General features: G+C 51.7%; 2 protein-coding genes across 2 annotated transcripts in view; one reads left to right on the top strand and one right to left on the bottom strand.

Annotated features, from left to right (window-relative positions):
• The first annotated feature begins 515 nt into the window (after nt 1-515).
• Nucleotides 516-4,295, top strand: Lhfpl7 (LHFPL tetraspan subfamily member 7). Its single transcript, XM_051162167.1, has 3 exons — nt 516-748; nt 1,507-1,645; nt 3,926-4,295. Exons 1-3 carry the CDS (start codon nt 548-550, stop codon nt 4,174-4,176), a joined length of 591 nt encoding a protein of 196 aa, XP_051018124.1. The 5' UTR covers nt 516-547; the 3' UTR covers nt 4,177-4,295.
• A 4,559-nt stretch (nt 4,296-8,854) lies between these two features.
• Sgsm1 (small G protein signaling modulator 1) overlaps nt 8,855-18,477 on the bottom strand; it is a 47,239-nt gene continuing 37,616 nt past the window's right edge. Inside the window, 4 exon segments of the mRNA XM_051161722.1 lie at nt 8,855-9,424; nt 14,170-14,206; nt 14,208-14,338; nt 16,757-16,853. Of these exon segments, the coding sequence (XP_051017679.1) occupies nt 9,336-9,424; nt 14,170-14,206; nt 14,208-14,338; nt 16,757-16,853 (354 nt within the window). The 3' untranslated portion in view covers nt 8,855-9,335.

Genomic DNA, 18,477 nt, shown 5'->3' with positions numbered 1-18,477 from the left:
ACAGGGGCCAGAAGCCCAGCCTGGGAGTATGCGGCTTAAGGGGTTGCCGCCCTGCAGGACAGGGCTGTCCTTCTGGACAAAGGAAGGGTCATTTTTCTTGTTGTGGTCAACTACCTGACAGGAAACAACCTGAAGAAGGAGGGGAGGGGTTGTTCCATCTCACAGTTTGAGGCTGCAGTGGCCACGGTGGCAGGAGTGGCAGGCCTCTACGTTTGCAGTAGGAAGCTGAGAGAGATGGAAGGTGCTGTGTAGCCCTCTCTCATTTTTATTCAGCCTGGGACCCCAGCTTTGTGCGCCCTACATTCAGGGTGGGCTTCCCTAGTCTAGATTACCTCTCACACGCACTGACAGAGACTGTGGATTCTAGATCTTGTGAAACTGACGCTTAAGATGAACCATCACGGAAGACATGGGTTCATGAATGAGTGATTGAGTGAACAAATGAATGAATGAATGAATGAATGAATGATTGGTCCTGGTGCTGGGTCACCTCATTGCACCCTCCTCACCTCTCCTTGCCTTGACCCCTAGGTCAGCGACATTCCTGATGGAGGTTGGGGTGAGGGCTGCCTTGGGACTCTCCCTCACCAGCATGGCTGGCCTCAGCCTCATATCCCCTGCCTGGTTCCAGAGCTCTGCCTTCTCCTATGGCGTCTTTACCTACTGCTCCTGGCCACAAAGTGACCGCTGGAACCAGAGCTGTGTGACCTTTGGGTCCCTGAAGGACATGCCAGGCTTAGCCTGGAAGGTGAGAAACAAGCTCTTCCAGGGTTGCTGGCTCCCCAGGGGTGGGCTCTGAGGGTCCTCTGTTGTCCCACTGTCTTAAACCCAGCAACTCTCACGAACGCCCAAGGAACCTCTGCATAAAGTTCTGAGCTACACCTCTGAGCTTGGGGCTCTGTCTGCATCGGGTAGGGTGTGACTTTTATCTAAAGGCAGCGCTTAGTCCCTCAAAACACTTTGTGCAAACCAGGGAAAGGCGCCTTCTTCAAGACGCCATATTTGCCACCTGCTAAGAAATCATTGCCTTGTAGACAGGCGTATCTGCTGCGGTTCCACAGTGTACAACCACACACCCCCACCTGATTCTGCTCTAAGCACTGCTGGGGTTAACCAACGGTATTCAAGTCCTTGTAGAGATACATTAACGGGGAGAATGAAGAGCAGGTACTTAGACCAGCACCTAGGAGGAAGACTATACAGCCTTCAAAACTGATCACAACAGTGGCACTGTAGATTAGGGGATTAGGGGGTTTTCCCGGTCACCCTGGCAAGTGCTTAATAGTGGCAGAATGTAGCAGTTCATTGACCTAGATTGTGTCAGCTTATGTGATTGGCTGTGTATCTCGAGGCAAAGGGCTTGCAATCTCTGGACCTCTGTTTATTTATAGAGAAAACAAGCTTCTAATAACACATAGCTATGGGGAACATTACAGGGACTCGCTGGGCAACGGGCAGAGTGACGGCCATGTGTCCCACCTCACCTCTTTCTCCTGTCTCCCGAAGGTCTCGGCAGCAATGCTCTTGGGAGGCTGGTTTCTGCTAGCCATCAGTGCTCTTCTACTTTCAGCCTGGGCGCTGGGCCCCAGAAGGTTGTACCCCAGGAATGGTTTTGGTCCAACACCCATGATGCAGGCAGCTGCAGGTAGACCCATGCACACAGTGCTGAGATCTGAGAGGTGAACCTCCGGGATTGTGAACTACCACTGTCCTTAGCAACTCATGACTTGGGGGAGGGGTGGCAGCAAGGGGACACACAATATTGAACCCACCCACACCTGACCTTATCCGGCCTGGTCCTGCGTACCCTGATGCTTCTCTTTCATGCATTCATTCTGGACCATGCTTGGCAGCACTACCGTGCACAGTTGGGTAGGCTGTGCACTGCCCAAGGATGCCCAACCAAGGGCTGAGAAGATGCCAAAGTCTGCTTCTCGCTTTGCCTGCTGCGTTAGGGGAGGAGGATCCCTCTTTCCATGGCGAATCTGATCTAACTCATCCTCCTCCCCACAGGCCCGTCCTCCCCCTCCCCTTCCCTTCCCCCTCCCCCTCCTGCACTCAGCAGACAAGTCCAGCTGAGGTGAAATCAGATCCTGCCAGCTGGCTGGCTTATCCACCTTCCAAGAGCTTCCCATGGCAGGCAGAGGGAAACCCAAGTCTCTCTCTCCTGCCTCAGCCCTCCCCGCCCTGGCCTCACCTGCCCACTTCACTCGGATTCTGTAATCCCACACTCACCTCACGGTCCCCTCCCGTCTCTGCAGGGGTCTGCATGGGTCAGCAGGGCTCCTTCTCTCCCCACCTCTCCGCGAGGCTCTAGACTGGAGGCTGATTTCTCCTCAGCAGGAGGAACCCCCAAGATAGTCTGTTCATTTTATTCCTTACCACATGCCTAAGAGGTGTTTTGTTTTGTTTTGTTTTTTAAAGACAGGGGTTTCTCTGTATAATAGGCCTCGAACTCACAGAGATCCGCCTGCCTCTGCCTTTCACGTGCTGGGATTAAAGGTGTGCACCACCACACCTGGTACCTAAGAGTTTCCTTTGTTTTTAATTTATTTTTAATAGAATTTTGATCTTTAGAATCTATAGGAAGAATACACCTAGATATGTAGTGTCAAAGCTACCCAGGAATCTGCAAACTGACACCCCAGAATTCTCCTCTGATGCACATGGTGACAAACTGAGCTCATGCCCTTCGTCCCAGCACTCAGGAGGCAGAGGCAGAGGCAGGCAGATCTTCATGAGCTCAAGGCCAGCCTTCTCTACAGAGTGAGCTCCAGGACAACCGGAGCTACACAAAGAAACCCTGGCTACTTCCCAAAACAAACAAAACCACTCTACTGGGCTCTTTCCTAGCGTGGGGTCACTTTTAAATTAAACATTAGCAAGGCACAGCCTGGAGTCTCTGAAAAACAGTTTATTTCTGTGCATGGTGCTGAGGATGGGGCCCAGGTGCTTGGGCGGTGTGTGTTTGTGTGTCAGTGTGAGAGTATATGTGTGTGTTATATGTGTGTATGTGTGAGTGTGTGCATGTATGTGTGTGTGAATGTGTATGTCTGTTTGTATGTGTATGTCTGTGTGTTAGTGTGTATATGTGTGTGTGTATCTGCATGAGTGTGTGTGTGTGTGTATGTGTGTGTCTCTTTATTTGTGTATGTCTTTGTGTGTGTGTGTTTGTGTATGTCTGTGTTTGTGAGTGTGTGTGTGTGTGTGTGTGTGTGTGTGTGTGCTTCAGTCTTTCCAGTGGATGGATGGATGGATAGATAGGTCGGTGGATGGATGGATGGATGGATGGATTGATGGGTAGATGAGTGGATGGATGGATGGGTGGATGGATTGATGGGTGGATGAGTGGATGGATGGATGGATGGGTGGATGGATGAGTGGATGGGTGGGTGGGTGGATGGATGGATGGATGGATGGATGGGTGGATGGGTGGATGGATGGATGGATGGATGGATGGGTGGGTGGATGGGTGGATGGGTGGATGGGTGGATGGGTGGATGGATGGGTGGATGGGTGGATGGATGAATGGATGGATGGGTGGATGGGTGGATGGATGGATGGATGGATGGATGGGTGGATGGATGGATGGATGGATGGATGGGTGGATGGATGGATGGATGGATGGATGGGTGGGTGGATGGATGGATGGATGGATGGATGGGTGGATGGGTGGATGGGTGGATGGGTGGATGGATGGATGGATGGATGGATGGGTGGGTGGATGGATGGATGGGTGGATGGACAGGTGGATGGATGGATGGGTGGGTGGGTGGATGAGTGGGTGGGTGGGTGGGTGGATGGGTGGATGAATGGATGGATGGATGGATGGATAACGGTGGAGGATGCTGGTTTAGTCCTGGTATGGTAAATCAGCCCAGAAGCCCTTGACTTAGACACTGACTTCCTTTTCTGCTACCCCCAGTAGCCTCCACTCTTGCAGGTCTGCTGGTTTTTCCAGCCACTCTGGCTTCCCCATTTGCCAAAGAAGTGTGTGAAGGCTCCTCCATGTACCACAGCGGAGCCTGCTGGCTGAGCTGGGGCTATGCCACTGCCATCCTCAACGTGGTCCTGACTAGCCTGCCTGTCATCAGATGGCCTCAAACGACCACAGTCCAGAAGACAGCCGTCCCCTGCTCTAGTGTCACTCAGGGGATCATTCTTGTACCAGAATAAGAAACTGAGCATCACCCAGGAAAAGCAAGAAGCAAACAACAACAATCTCTACATACCCAGGTTCAAACCCCACCTCATCTGCTTCCACCCTGTGTGACCTCAGGCAAATCACTTTCCCTCTCTGGTAGGGTGGAGGTTGGCATAATGCCTACTTTGTGGGGGGTGTTATGAAGGACTTTGGCTTGCCATATGTAAGTGGATGGAAAGTGCGTAGAGCAACGCTGGAAAAAGCTATCTAATCCAACACTTTTTCTTTCTTTCTTTTTCTTTTTTTAAAGACAGCATCTCTATGTAGCTCTGATTGTCCTAGAACTCTCCTGCCTCCCTCCTCCCTCCCTCCCTTCCTCCCTCTCTCTTTCTCTCTCTCCACCAGGATGGCCTCAAACTCTGCCTCCCGAGTGCTGAGACCAAAGGTGGGCGCCACCAGGGCTCCCTTTCCTTATAATCCTTCCTTTCCTAGGGAACTTGAGCGTCTTTATTTCCCAGGAGCTATTTAGCCGTCTGTTGTGCACCTCAGGCTGCTCCCTGCTGGGTGTGGCTGTGGAGCCATCCCACCCTCCAGGTAAGTAGAGCAGCGATGAGGAAACCCTGCTGTTTCTGAGAGCTCAGAGACCTTCCAAGTGGCTCTGATGTCTGTCTGTCTATCTCTAGACTTCCTGTTGTCTGTGATGTTTTATGTTGATTGTCAACTCAGAGAACTAGGCATCACGTCAGAACACAGCCTCCTCCATGTGCACATGCGCACGTCAGTGAGAGACTTTTCATAATAAGTTCACTGCGCCCCGTTAAGACCCACCTGAACGGGCCGCACCGTCCTGTGGTCTGGGGTCATGAACTGCTGGACAGTGAAAAGTATGCTGAGCACCAGCGTGCATTCCCCTCTGCTTCCGAACTACAGACAGGATGTGACCAGCTGCCACGCCTCCTCTACCAAGATGGACTCTGTACCCTCAAAACTGTGAGCCAAGATAAACCCCACCCCCAGGTCACTAATCTCAGTCGCCAATTGGACAGGACCAGGCACGACGTGGACGATGGGCTTCTGGACGCGCCTGTTAGGGACTGTCCCGTTTGTCTCAACTGAGGGAAGAGCTGCCCATATGGCTAGTCCCTCTGCCAGGGCTGGGATCCTGGACTGTGTAAAAAGGAGAGAGGGGGTTGAGCACCGGCGCTCCTGGCTCTCTTTTCCTTACTGGGGATACAATGTGACCAGCTCCCTCACCCCCACCACGATGGGCTGGGCTCTGGAACTGTGAACCAGAATACACCCTGTCCCCTTTGCTTTGCCAGGGCATTTTGTTGTTACAGCAACAGGAAAAGAAACTGAGGCATAGCTCTCCAACCCCCCTCCCATGCCCAGGCCCTAGCTAAGAGCATTCTGGGAGTTATCAGAGGAGACCTTGATTCAGTCAATTGGGGGAATTTCTGTGGAGACAGACTCTGCTACAAAAGCGGGAATCCCAGCTCCACCCTCAGGTCACTCTCTAGTGGTGGGGTATGTCTACACTTCACAGGGACCCCTGAGGTTCTTAAATTTCTCTCTGAACAGTCCCAGGGATCCCAGAGGTGGCTTTGGCACAAGAAGCAAAGGCGTTTCCAGAGAGTCTGCCTTAAACACCGAACGCTCAAACTCCCTGGATTGCTTCCTCTGCCAAAACCAGGGAGGCCATTGCAGCTGGTCTCCAATTCCCCAGACTCCAAAAGGCAGGATCCATGACCCTGTGAGTCATACGCCAGGAGCCCCGTAGCCGCGAAGGCTGGAGACACACGCCAGGCAGAGGTCCAAGCAGCTCCTCAAAGAGGAGACTCTCCTGGAGCTAGGCAGACTGGTGGCCAGCAGCCTTCTGCTGGGCTGACTTAGCCAGGGCTGGCACCTAGCACTTCTGCAGATCCTGCTGCTCTAGAATGGGGACCCATCCTGGGCTCCGAGGCTTTAACATTGAAAATAGGGGCTTTGGGAGTGTGGGGGAGCTACAGCTTCTGACCCAACCCTCCTGTGCTGCTCCATCCCACCGCAGAGGTGCCAGGAGCTCACCCGGGCACAATCCGCCTCCAGGAGCCACCGCCTCTCTTAAGTTACAGAGGCTCACTAAGGAGATGGAGGGCGCTGGCAGCGACTCGGGGAAGATGGGTTCCCAGCCAGGACAGCTCAGCAGTGGGAGGGGAGGGCAATCCATCAGAAGATGCATGGGGGCATCTACTCTCCCCGCTGAGTATGTGTGAAAGCTATGTATCAGAGATGAGCTTATCCAGGACACACAGTCATAAGCAAATGTCATGAAAAATTTCACCCTGGGGGAGGAGGACTAAGCAACGTTTACCCATCACCACCAAGGGCAACTAAAGTTGATGCCACTTGTGGGAGCCAAGAGGTTTATTAGGTTTACATACGAAGCAATGTGTGAGGGCTGGAGAGATGGCTCAGAGGCTCAGAGGCTTAGAACACTGGCTGTTCTTCCAAAGGTCCTGAGTTCAATCCCCAGAAACCACATGGTGGCTCGCAACCATCTATAATGTGATCCGATGCCGTCTTCTGGCCTGCAGGTGTACATGCAGGCAGAGCACTGTATACGTAATAAATAAATAAATAAATCTTTTTTTTTTTTTTAAAGGCAATGAGTGAGGGCTATAGGGGGGAGTGTAAGTGCACCGAACCAGACACGCTGGATGGTGAGGTCTCAGCATGGACGAGGGCTTCTTTGTGGCTGGACAGATGGCTAGAGGGAGTGTGACTGCCAAGGTGGACAGCACTTCCTCCTGCGGCCATTCCCCTTCAACTGGGACCTCCCCTGGGAGGGGAGGGGAAGGAAGAGGGGAGAGGAGGGGCAGGGAAGGTGACTGTTCTCACCATTCTGACAAGGGAAGTGAGGGCCCCTCCAAACTCTTCCCTAAGCCAAAAAGACGAGACAGTGTGTTCCTGTGCCTATAGTCACACCACAGCACTTAGGAATAGGAGTTCAAAGCCAGCCTCAGACAGCCTCTGCTCATTATGAAGGCCAAGGCTAGACCAGGGTATATGTGGTAGCCACCCCCCACCTCCCAGCTGCTACCTCCCCTAATGCTAAATGTGGTGGCACAAACCTTTGATCCCAGCACTTAGGAGACAGAGTTGGAGGAATCTCTCTCTCTTTTCTGTTCTTTCTTTCTTTCTTTCTTTCTTTGTTTTTGTTTTTGTTTTTGTTTTTATTTTGTTTTGTTTTTTGAGACAGGGTTTTTCTATGTAGCCTTGGCTGTCCTGGACTCACTTTGTAGACCAGGCTGGCCTCGAACTCACAGAGATCCCATCTGCCTCTGCCTCCCAAGTATTAAAGGCATGCGCCACCACGCCTGGCGTGGAGTTCAAGGCCAATCTGGTCTATATAGCAAGTCTCAGGCCAGCCAGGGCTACACAGTAAGACCCTGTCCAAAAGAACCAAAAAGCAAACATCAAATAACTAGACCCACACTTAGGTTTTTCCACTCATATATATTTGCTCTGAATAGTCACCTCAGCAGTGAACATTTACAAGACACTTGGCAACATTAAAAAGAGAAGTCCTTGGGCAGGAGGGCAACTGCCCCACACACAACTCCAGGACACGAGGAAACACCACACACAGACATCATCGGCTGGTAAATGGAATAAATACGAGGCACGCAGAACCACAAACAGCAAACACACACGCTCGGGAGGCACGAGGGAAATCTTGTGCTATATTCCACACTGGTCAGTTACAAAAATAAATAAGAGTCAGGAGTTCTGGAGCTGGCTGTGCTCAAACACCACCCTCCGCGGCAGCAAAATACGCTTTTATCTCACCATGGCCTTTCTTATCCCATCTTGGGAAGCTGGGGTAGCTGGCTGGAAGGTGTGGCTCGGCGCAGGTGACTGTGATCAGCAGTCACCTCTGTTCCTGCTGCCCTGGGCACAAGTGAGACTGAAACAGCTCTGTCTACCCTGCCCTGTGGAGGGGGGGGGGGCAGAGGATCCGACGCAGGGGGTGTGACAGAGGGAGGGAGGTCACCAGAAACTTGTAGAGTGGGGCTCAAGGCTGAAGACACCACCTGCGGATGCTTCAAACCATTTAGGAAATTCTTTATGAAATTCTACTTGTCATCCCTTGATTGCCCCGGAGGCCGCAGGTCCTGGGGACGAGCTTCCGCTATGACTGTTGATTTCTGCTGCACCCCAGAATGCTCTAAGAGACAATGATCAGGCACAAATGCTTGTTTGGGGTCAGTGTGTGTGGATCAGCGGGTCTGGGTAGGAAGGTGTCAGGGGGACCATCCTATGAGGGTCTATCCTGGGACACAGACCAACCCTGCCACGGGCCAAGCCCTGGCTCATCCCTCCTCTGTCTTGAGTGAACAAAGTCTAGCCTAGCTGAGCAGGGCAGACCCTCAGGTGATGGCTGGGAGGTCTCGCCGAGGGTGGGTGGTAAGGGTTGGGCTCTCATCAGGAGCTCCTATCTCCTGCCTATAAATGCTTCATGGATCCCCAGTGCACTCACAGGACGCCGTTCTAAAAGGAGTCAGAGAACACAGTGAGTGCGATCTTGGACTCGGGCAGGGCTGTGAAGCTTCTGAGGGCGGCATGGAACAGACCTCAGGTGACAAAGAGATAGGACAGGGACACACTGGTAGCCCCTCCACGGAGCCAGCGATTCTCTGGCTCGGCACAGCCACTGTGCAGGGGACATTCGGGTCACCTTGGGAGATGGTGGGAGAGACGCCTGGTGGTTCGAAGGCAGAGATGATGCTCACAAAATCCTGGGACTTTGAATGTGACTGATGCCTACGGGAGCAGCCTGCTCCAAGCCAGCCTGGCAGGGACATTCTGACACACCTCCAAAGGCCCTTCCCTGCTGGCTGCACAGGAAACCCCAGAAGTCTCTCCTGTACTGACTGAGGAAGGAACAGAGGAAAGAAGAGAGCAACAGGGCCAGAGGCCATCTCTACCCACTCAGAACCCCAACTCCCAAGAAGCAGGAAATCCTGGACTTGGGCAAGCAATCTTTGGTCAGACAGGAAAACGTAAGGCTGAGATGGGCACTTCTCTACCCCCCGGCCCAACGGCCAAGGTTGAGAGCATGGCTCCCCACACAGACGCCAGGGCCTCGCGCTGGGCTGCAGGAGGGATGGGGGTGGGTGGCAGCAGGGGTGACGGGCTGCTTTGGCCCTCACTTGTTCTCAATCAGGATCTGCACCTTATGCACCAGGCCCCGGGCTAGCTGGAGAATCTGCTTGGCGTTGTGCCGCTCGGCCATTTCTGTAAGAGAAGAGATACTTGTGAGCGGCCTTGCACGTCAGCCAGGGGAGGCTCCTCCAGCTCCAGGTGTGAACTCTAGGGCGTTCCCACCACAGCGCGAGTCTGGGAGGCGGCAGGCTCCTGCCGACCTCAGCTTTCTCATCTGCAAAAAATGAGGATTGTAACAGGAAGCCACTGCACAACATTGCCATGGAAACAAAAAGAGGTGACGCTGGCTCCGAGGGAGCTAGGAGGAGGCTGGTCCTTCCACCCTTCCCTTGCAGGTATCCTCAAATACTTTACAAAGCCCATGTCAGGCCAGGCGTGTCAGTGCACACCTGTCACCCAGCACTGGGGAAACTGAGGCAGGAAGATTGAGAGATGGAGGCCAACCTGGACTACATAGCAAGACTTTGCCTAAAAAAAATAAAAGGTGGTGTCAGGCATGCAGCAGATTCTTAAAACATTCTGTGGGAACAAAGAGAGTCATGGACAGTGGGGAGGAGAGGAGAAAAAAAAATCAAGATCTTCAAAGCACTGCACATAGCAAGATAATTCAAAGCTGGACTTGTCTCACGGAGAAAACCATTTCATAAAGAGAAAAAAAAAATAAAAAAAGCTAAGACACAGGTACTAAAGCAGTGGCTGAGGGCTCCTAGTGAACTCTTGGGGCATTGTAGGTTCTGCGGTCATTTGGAGGGGGGCTCGGCAACACTCAGCCTCTGTTAGTTCCACACGCACTGCTGGCCGCAGAGAGTTCAACGTCCTACATCCTTCCATGTGGTGTCCAGTCTCCACAAAGCTGGGTTTTGGGGGGTTTCTGGGATAAAAAGCAGGAAGTGGCAAATAAGGGCGGTAGTGTGTAACCTCATCAAGAGGCAAAGCTGCGTGCGGCCTGAAAGGTGCGCGCGTGCGCGTGTGTGCGTGTGCTCGTGTGTGCGCGCGTGTGTGCGTGTGTTCTACAGCTGGTGACTACAGGACATGAGGGACAAAGGAAAATGGGGTTTCCTTCCAGCTGCGTCTGTGAGATAGTCTCTGGGTCGTGAAGACAAAGGCGTCATGCCGTTTGGCCCTCACTCCTTCACACTGGGAACTTTGGCCTGAGTGGGGTGCACACTGCAGAAAGGGAGGGGTGCCCCGGCCTGAGGAGGCTTGGCAAGCTGGGGAGGCTGAGGACTGTGCTGAGCTGTGGCCTGCTTAGGGCTCTCTATCACACTTGCATATGGAAACAAGCTGAGGTCCAACAGCAAGGATGCTGGTAAGCTACAGGATAGTCGCACAGGGTGCACAAGGCAGTCCTGAAATATTAGAGTCACGTGCAGATACTTTTGAAAAAGTAGGGCCAGGTGTGGTGGTGCACTCCTGTGATCCCAGCACTCGGGAGGCAGAGGCAGGTGCAACTCTGTGAGTTCGAGGCCAGCCTGGTCTACAAATCGAACCTAGGACAGCCAAGGTAACAGAGAAACCCTGTCTGGGAAAATCAAACCAAACCAAACAACAAAAAAAGTAGATACAGCTGGATTCTGTGACACTAACAACAGAAAATAAACATCCATGGAAAAGACAGAATGAACGAACAGGGGCCTGGGGCAGGGTCTCACCTGGCCCGGGCTGGCCTTGAACTTAATCTTCCTCAATTTTTAAAAAATGCCTCCATAAGATCAAGCTGTGGGCAAGCCTGTAGGGCATTTTCCTAATTAGTGATTGATGGGGGAGTATCTAGCACTGTGGGCGGGGCCATCCCTGGGCTGGTGGTCCTGGGGTCTATAGGAAAGCAGTCTGAGCAAGCCACGGGGAGCAAGCCAGTGAGCAGCCCGCCTCCATGGCCTCTGCACCAGCTCCTGCCTCCAGGCTCCTGCCCTGCCTGGGTTCCTGTCCTGACTTCCTTCAGTGATGAACAGTGATGTGGAAGCCTGAGCCGAATAAACCCTTTCCACCCCAGGTTGCTCTGCACGGTGTTTCATCGCAGCGACAGAAACCCTTAGACAGACAGACCTCAGCGTGTGAAACCCAGAACACTGAAACTGCTACAAGAAAACATAGGTAGTCCCCACAGGGCTTTCTGAATAGGATCCGTTTGCTTAAGGACCAAGGGCAACAGTTGACAAGTGGAGCCTCACAGAACTGAAAAGCGAATGGAACGAGGAGGAAAGACAGAGTGGGAGGGAATCTTTGCCAGGAATCTACCTGACGGAGAATTAACATCAAGAATATACAAAAGACAGATGAACAGACAAACAAACAAAAAAGACTCAGGAAAACAAACCACCCAATTTTTTTATTAAAAAAATGCGCTAGTTGGGGCTGGAGAGATGGCTCAGCAGTTAAGGGCACTGACTGCTCTTCCAGAGGTCCTGAGTTCAAGCAACCACATAGTGGCTCACAACCACCTATAGTGAGATCTGATGCCCTCTTCTGATCTGCAGGTATGCATGCAGGCAGAACACTGTATACATAATAATAAATAACTTTTTAAAAAAATGCGCTAGAGAACTGAACAGAAAGTTCTCAAAAGGAGAAGAAAAAACAGCTAAGAAATCTCTAAAAAAAAAAAGTCATCCTCCTTAGCAATTAGAGGCATGCAGATCAGGACAGCTTAGAGTTTCACCTCACCCCAATCAGAGCGGCCAAGGTCAATGGAACAACAGAAAACAAACGCTGCAAGAGATGGGCTGTGGGCTCATTCGCCACTGGTGGGGATTGCAAATGGGCCCACCTACTCAAGAAGCCAGTGTAGAAAATCCTCAAAAACCTGAAAATGAACCAACGCTATGACTCCGCTGTATCGCTCCCTGGTGGATGCCTAGGGTCTCAACGTCCCACTCCACACACTTGCTCGGCCATGCTCACTGCTGCTCTAGTCACAACAGGCAGGAAACGGGAAACAACAAAACCTTCTATAACTGATGACGGATGGATGAAAATAAGACACTTGTGGTCTTCTTGCCTTTGTTTCCAGGGTGGGAACTGCAGGTGTGCGCCGCCACGCCCAGCTTACATGGGTGTGACGGTACCCTGCTAGCTGACTCACCCAAGTTCTGGTCAGGGACCGCTTTTGTCTGTTTTGTGTTTGGTTTTCTGTTTGTTCTGTTTTGTTTTTAAGGGCTGCACTGCATCCCATGTGGCTTCCTGGTTGGTTTCTGGTGCAGGTGAAACCCACAAAGTCTGGCAATGTTAAATTTCTTAGATTTGAGCAGGGTGTGGTGGCACACGCTTTTAATCCCAGCACTCGGGAGGCAGAGGCAGGTGGATCGCTGTGAGTTCAAGGCCAGCCTGGTCTACAAAGCAAGTCCAAGACAGCCAGGTCTACACAAAGAGACCCTGTCTCAGAATTTTTTTTTTTTTTTAATTTTGGTGTCAAACATCCCGGAAACATGGAATGCAGCAACGGAAATCAAGGAAACTAGGAAATGGCACCACTGCTTGGCACCATCTTTATAGCCTTCCTAGTAAATTAAAAAAAACAAAAAACAAAACCCAGTCCTAAATATAAAATGTTAGCAGATGACTAAAATCCAAAGTCATCCCAAAAGAAAAAAGTGGACTTGAAAGAACTCTAGCAGGCTGGAGAGATGGCTCAGCGGTTAAGAACACTGGCTGCTCTTCCAGAGGTCCTGAGTTCAATTCCCAGCAACCATATGGTGGCTCACACCCACCTATACCCTCTAATGGCCTCCTCTGGTGTACAGGTGTACATACAGATAGAGCATTCATATAAATAAATAAAATCTTTAAAAAAAAAAAAAAGAAAGAAATCTAGCAATCTTTCTAAGGTAGGCCACAAGAGGTCTTCTTCTTTTTCTAGAACCTTCTTTAGTCTTTACGTTTTCCGGTGAAGCCCAGGGCCCGGTACTTGCCAATAGTCTATGACAGAACTGCAACCCAGCACTAGTTTTTAGCATTTAATTAGTGCTTAAATGGCGATGACAGCAACAACTGCTTCCTATTTACTGGGCCCCTCGTGGGGACAGCTAGCTACCTGCGAACGGCCTTCATTAATTCTCTGGACTTCCCTCGAGGGAGCTGGTGTTTGCAGTATTATTTCCCTGAAGAACGGAGGCCCAGAACGTGATGCCATTTAGACAAGGCCACGCCCACTGGTCGGCTGGGAACGGACACTAAGCACCTTTTTCCTAGCCCCTCTAGGAGCATTCCTGTGCCACGCTTCCCCTAACCCTGACCTCCAGTGGGGAGGGGCCTGATACTTCAGAGACAATAAAGAAGATGTTCAGAGGGGGCTGGAGAGATGGCTCCGAAATTAAGGGCACTGACTGCTCCTCCAGAGGTCCTGAGCTCAATTCCCAGAAACCACATGGTGGCGCACAACCGTTTATATATAATGAGATCTGGTGCCCTCTTCTGGCCTGCAGGTGTACATGCAGGCAGAGCACTGTATACATGATAATAAATAAATAATAAATCTTAAAAAAAGAAGACGATGACGTTTGGAGATAGGGTGGTGCCTTGCCACTAGCCACAGCTGGCGAATGGCAGAGCCAGGTGCTGTCCCTGGAGCCTCGGCTGGATTGTGTTGGGATCCCACCAGGTTCCCTGACGTAGCGCTAAGGGGGCGCACGTTCAGGGGATAAAGGCACTTATTGTGCAAGCGGGGGTTATGTGCGTGCCCACGGGACCTGGGATGAACGCTGTGGAGGCAGCAGGGTGGAGGCAGAGGGATGTCTGGGGCCTGCCATGCTGTTGGCATCAGGAGCCCCGCCCCTGGGGATCGCCGCCCCGCCCCCGCCCCACCGCCCAAGGCTCCGTACCGTTGAAGAACTTGATGATGTCAGTGAAGTCCATGTTTGTTCTCCAGGATGATGTCCCGGTAGACCTCCACCAGCGCCAGCGCGATGAACAGCACGTAGTGGGCAGAGGACACGTGCTTGGCCGCCCAAATAGTCTCCCACACGGAGAAGACGTCATCATAGACCAGCTCTGCGGGACACCAACACGCACGCGCAAAGGAGCTCGTCCGGGACACAGTGCAGGGCCTGTCCTCCCTAGTCCTCCCTGCAAGCACCCCACTTGCCTAGGCGTCCTAGATCAGGCCGAATCCAGGCTGGGAGGCAGGGGATCCGGACCCTGCCATCCGAGCCTCAAAGCCTGCTTTCCCCATCTGTGGACTGGGTCTACAGTTCCTGTGTGAAGAATCTGAGCACGTGCCAGTTTGATTGGCATGGGCCTGTCCCTGCCCCGCCCTCTGCTGCTGTCCTTCCTCTCTCTTCAGCAGCTTTCACTGGTGGCTTTCAGTGGCCTGTATATAAGCAAGCTGGCTGCTGCCTCAGCCTAAAAGGTCATGGAAGAGCCTTTAAGGCAGCAGTTCTCAACCTTCCCACTGTGACCCTTTACTACAGCTCCTCGTAGGAGAGATAAACCTGTTTTTAGGATCCCAAGTACGGGATTGGAACGGTCTTGGGAGAGAACAGGTGAGGTTAATCCACTAGAAGACCGACCACCTCGTGCAGGAGATTAATTGTTGCCAGCTGAAAAGATCCCGTGAACAGACTCTGGGAGGAGATATATAAATGAGCCCAGAACTGGAGGCGGGGCTTTTTGGAGACTTGGGATAGTTTTGGCTGTTCATCGCTGCACTTTGAGACGCTCCTAGAGAGAACTGCTCGAGGGAAGGCTTCGGGGCTCCGGCTTCTGCTGAGGTTCTGGGTTCTGGTTACTCTAGGTTCCAGCAGAAGAAATTCTGCAGATTGTGCCAGAAGAATCGTTCCTTGGAACTGATATCCTTACAGTTTTGTTATTGTGTCCATTAATCCTCATTTCCTATTGTTTTGGTTAGTGGGGTTATAAGTGACATATGCTTGGTCACTAAGTTGTTAATAAAATATATTGGTTAAGAAAATTGAGCCTACATGATGCCCCCCAACCATAAAGTCATTTCTGTTGCTACTTCCTAACTGTAATCTTGCTACTGTCATCAGTCTAAATGTAAACATCTGATAGGCAGGATGTATATTCATTGTTAGAAACTGAACATAATTAAAGCATAGTGATTAATCACAAAAATATGCAATTATGTATTGTGAAATACTTATTTCTAATTACAAATAAATGAAAATCTGTCTTGGACTATGGTGTAGCGCCAGTGACAATCTCAATATAACAACAGTGAACTGCGTTGCTACATTTTGCAACAGTATATGCATAAAAAGCCAAAACCAGTGCCAACGTTAAGGTTGCTTCAGTTCCTAAGACCAGTGAAAATAATGTGTTTTCAGATGATCTTGGGCAACCCTGTGAAAAGGTCATGCCACACCCTCCCAGAGGGGTCACGACCCACAGGTTGAGAACCACTGTCCCAGAAGCAAGGCTACCAAGTCCAATCGGCTGGTTTTTGAGTCCCTTCACTAACCTGCCAGGGTCTGGTGCCATCGCCCCTCCAGCTCTCTGTACCTCGGCTTTGCGTGAAGCCTGCTGGCCACAGTAAAAGACCACAGGCAAGGTGTTTAATGGCACTGCCCACTGTGGGGCAGGTGATTAATACAGCAACACAGATGAGGTGTTCCTAGCCCCGTCCCAGGTATGCGCAATGGCAGGCACTCAGAGGTGCCTTCCCGTCTAAGTCCAGGGTGGGACGTGCTTGAAGACCCCACAACTCAGGGGTTACTGGTCTATGTCAAGCCGAGGGGCAGGCAGATGGGAGAGTCGAGACACCCCGAGACAAATGGACCCTGGCTTGGATCTGTGTGTGTTCGTGCGCACACGTGTGTGAGTGTCTGTGGAGGCCCGATGTGCTCTCCTCTACTGATCTCCACGTTAGTATTTTCAGGATCTGAGCCCAGATTTCACCGATTTGGCTGGGCTCTCCGGCCAGCGAGCTCTTGTGGTCAACCTTCACCGAATCACAAGCACACACAACTGCACCTGGCTTTTTAAATTTCTTAAGGTATTAAACAAGTTAGCGGGGGGGGGGGGGAGGGGGCGGGGAGGCACACGCCACAGCACATGGCTGGAGCACGGAGGGCGACCTGTGGGAGTCTGCTCTCTCTTTTAACCAAGCGGTTCCAAGGATTAAGCTCAGGTCATCAGGCTTGGCGGGCGGCGCCCACACCTGGCCCCCACACCTGGCCTTTCAGGTGGGTTCTGGGATCTGAACTCTGATCTCCCTGGTTGTGCAGCAGGACTTTAGTGATAGAGCTGTCCCCTGGCTCCTGCATCAGGACCCTAGTGCATAGTCACTTAGCAATACGGCATGGGCCAAGATGCACAGACCTGAGCAAATGTTCTCTCTCCTCTGCTGTCCTTGCTCCGGTGCCCTTCACCCTGGTACCCGCTCAGCCTCCATGTCCCTGTCAGCCTCGCTGCAGAGTGTGGGGACAAGGGCCCAGCCGGAGCCTGTACCTCGTTTAAAGTCCAGCAGGAACCAGCGGTAGCAGAAGTAGAAGTGGGTGTAGTCCCCGTTCTGATGCATCAGCTCGAAGAGCTCCGAGTCCAAGATCTGTCGGAGGGGAGGGCAGGCCTGTCAGGCCCCTGGGGAAGGGGTGGACCCACGGGGACGGCACCGCATGTCCACCCCGCACACCAGCCAGCCCTCAGCAGCCGGGCACAGTAACAGTGAGCAGACAGGACTTATGGTGGGGCCGGCTTAAGATCAGAGAAAGCAAGTCAGAGAACAAGGAGACGACCTCGTACTCCCTGGGGTGGTTAAAGCCAAAGTAAGAGACAGTAACAAGTGTTGGCAAGGATTCAGAGGAAACAGAGCTCTCACGCATGGCTGCTGGCGATACAGAGCTCCACAGCCGCTGCCTCCACCTCCGCAGCGCTGGGCTTACAAAAGCACAAATTCACGCTTGGTTTCCACAAGGTTCTGGGATCAGAATTCTGGTCATTTCTCTTATACCAAGTCACATCCTACCACGCTCTCTCTGTTTCTGTCTGTGTCTGTGTATGTGTGTGTGTGTGTGTTTCTGTCTGTGTCTGTCTATGTGTGCCTGTGTGTGTCTCTGTATGTGTTTGTGTGTGTACCTCTGTGTGTGTTTGTATGTGTCTGTGTGTGTGTGTTTGTGTGTGTCTTTGTGTATATGTCTGTTTGTCTGTGTGGGCGTGTGTCTCTGTGTGTATGTCTGTCTCTGTCTGTGTGGGTGTGGGTGTATCTGTTTCTGTCGGTGTGTGTCTGTGTGTGTGTCTGTGTGTGCGTATGTGTGTGTGCGTATGTGTGTGTCTCTGTGTGTGTCTGTGTAGGTCAGAGGAAAACTTGTTATTCTCTCGTTCCTTGTGAGCTCAAGAGATCAACCTTAGGTTGTTGGACTTGGCAGCAGTCACTTTTACCCCTGAGCCGTCTTACAAGTCCTGATTCTTCTACCTTTTGTATTAAAAATATTTGGTGGGGGGCTGGAGAGATGGCTCAGTGGTTAAGAGCACCATGTGTTCTTCCAGAGGTCCTGAGTTCAACTCTCAGCAACCACATGGTGGCTCATAGTCATTTATCATGAGATCTGGTGCCCTCTTCTGGTGTGCAGGTGTACATGCAGGCAGAGCACTGTGTATGTCATAAATAAATAAATCTTTTAAAAAAATATTTGGTGGCCTTTTTAAAAATTTAATTCCACCAAAGCAGCAGCAGGAGCTGCCTTGTGCCTGCTGAGCTCCAGTCTGCATGGGTTCCCCTGCAAAGCTCAGCATGGCCGCTGGGCCCACCTCCCACAGACTCTGATTGGGAGCTAAGGAAATGCAAACACAAACACTGAGATTTCGTCTTATCACAGTCAGAATGGCTAAGCTCATTGCTGCTCTCATCACGATAGCTAGAACACGGACACAGCCTAACTTCATCCTGCCAACAAGTGGACAATGGAAATATGGCATATACACTGTGTGATACTATTCGGCTGTGTAGAAAAGATGAAACGGTGAGCTTTGGTGGTCACTGGACGGAGCTGGGAACTACTGACTGAGGGACGTAACCCAGACTCAGAAAGAAAAACATGGCGGTCTCTCTCTCTCTCCCTCTCCTCTCCCCTCCCCCCTTCCTCCCTCCCTCTCTCCCTGCTCCAAATCTTCAGATATGAGCACACAGCCTCTAGTAACTGGAGAACAGGAAAGCAAAGGGGGCTCGTTGCCAG

The sequence above is a fragment of the Acomys russatus genome, chromosome 19 (assembly GCF_903995435.1).
Source record: "Acomys russatus chromosome 19, mAcoRus1.1, whole genome shotgun sequence".
Taxonomy (NCBI): domain Eukaryota; kingdom Metazoa; phylum Chordata; class Mammalia; order Rodentia; family Muridae; genus Acomys; species Acomys russatus.
Note: the sequence above shows the minus strand (reverse complement) of the source record. Positions and strands in the feature narration are given on the sequence as shown.

Coding starts and splice junctions, on each gene's coding strand:
- Lhfpl7 (XM_051162167.1), top strand. CDS start 548: ATGGAGGTTGGGGTGAGGGCTGCCTTGGGACTCTCCCTCACCAGCATG. Junction 749..1,506: donor TGCCAGGCTTAGCCTGGAAG/GTGAGAAACAAG, acceptor TGTCTCCCGAAG/GTCTCGGCAGCAATGCTCTT. Junction 1,646..3,925: donor CATGATGCAGGCAGCTGCAG/GTAGACCCATGC, acceptor TGCTACCCCCAG/TAGCCTCCACTCTTGCAGGT.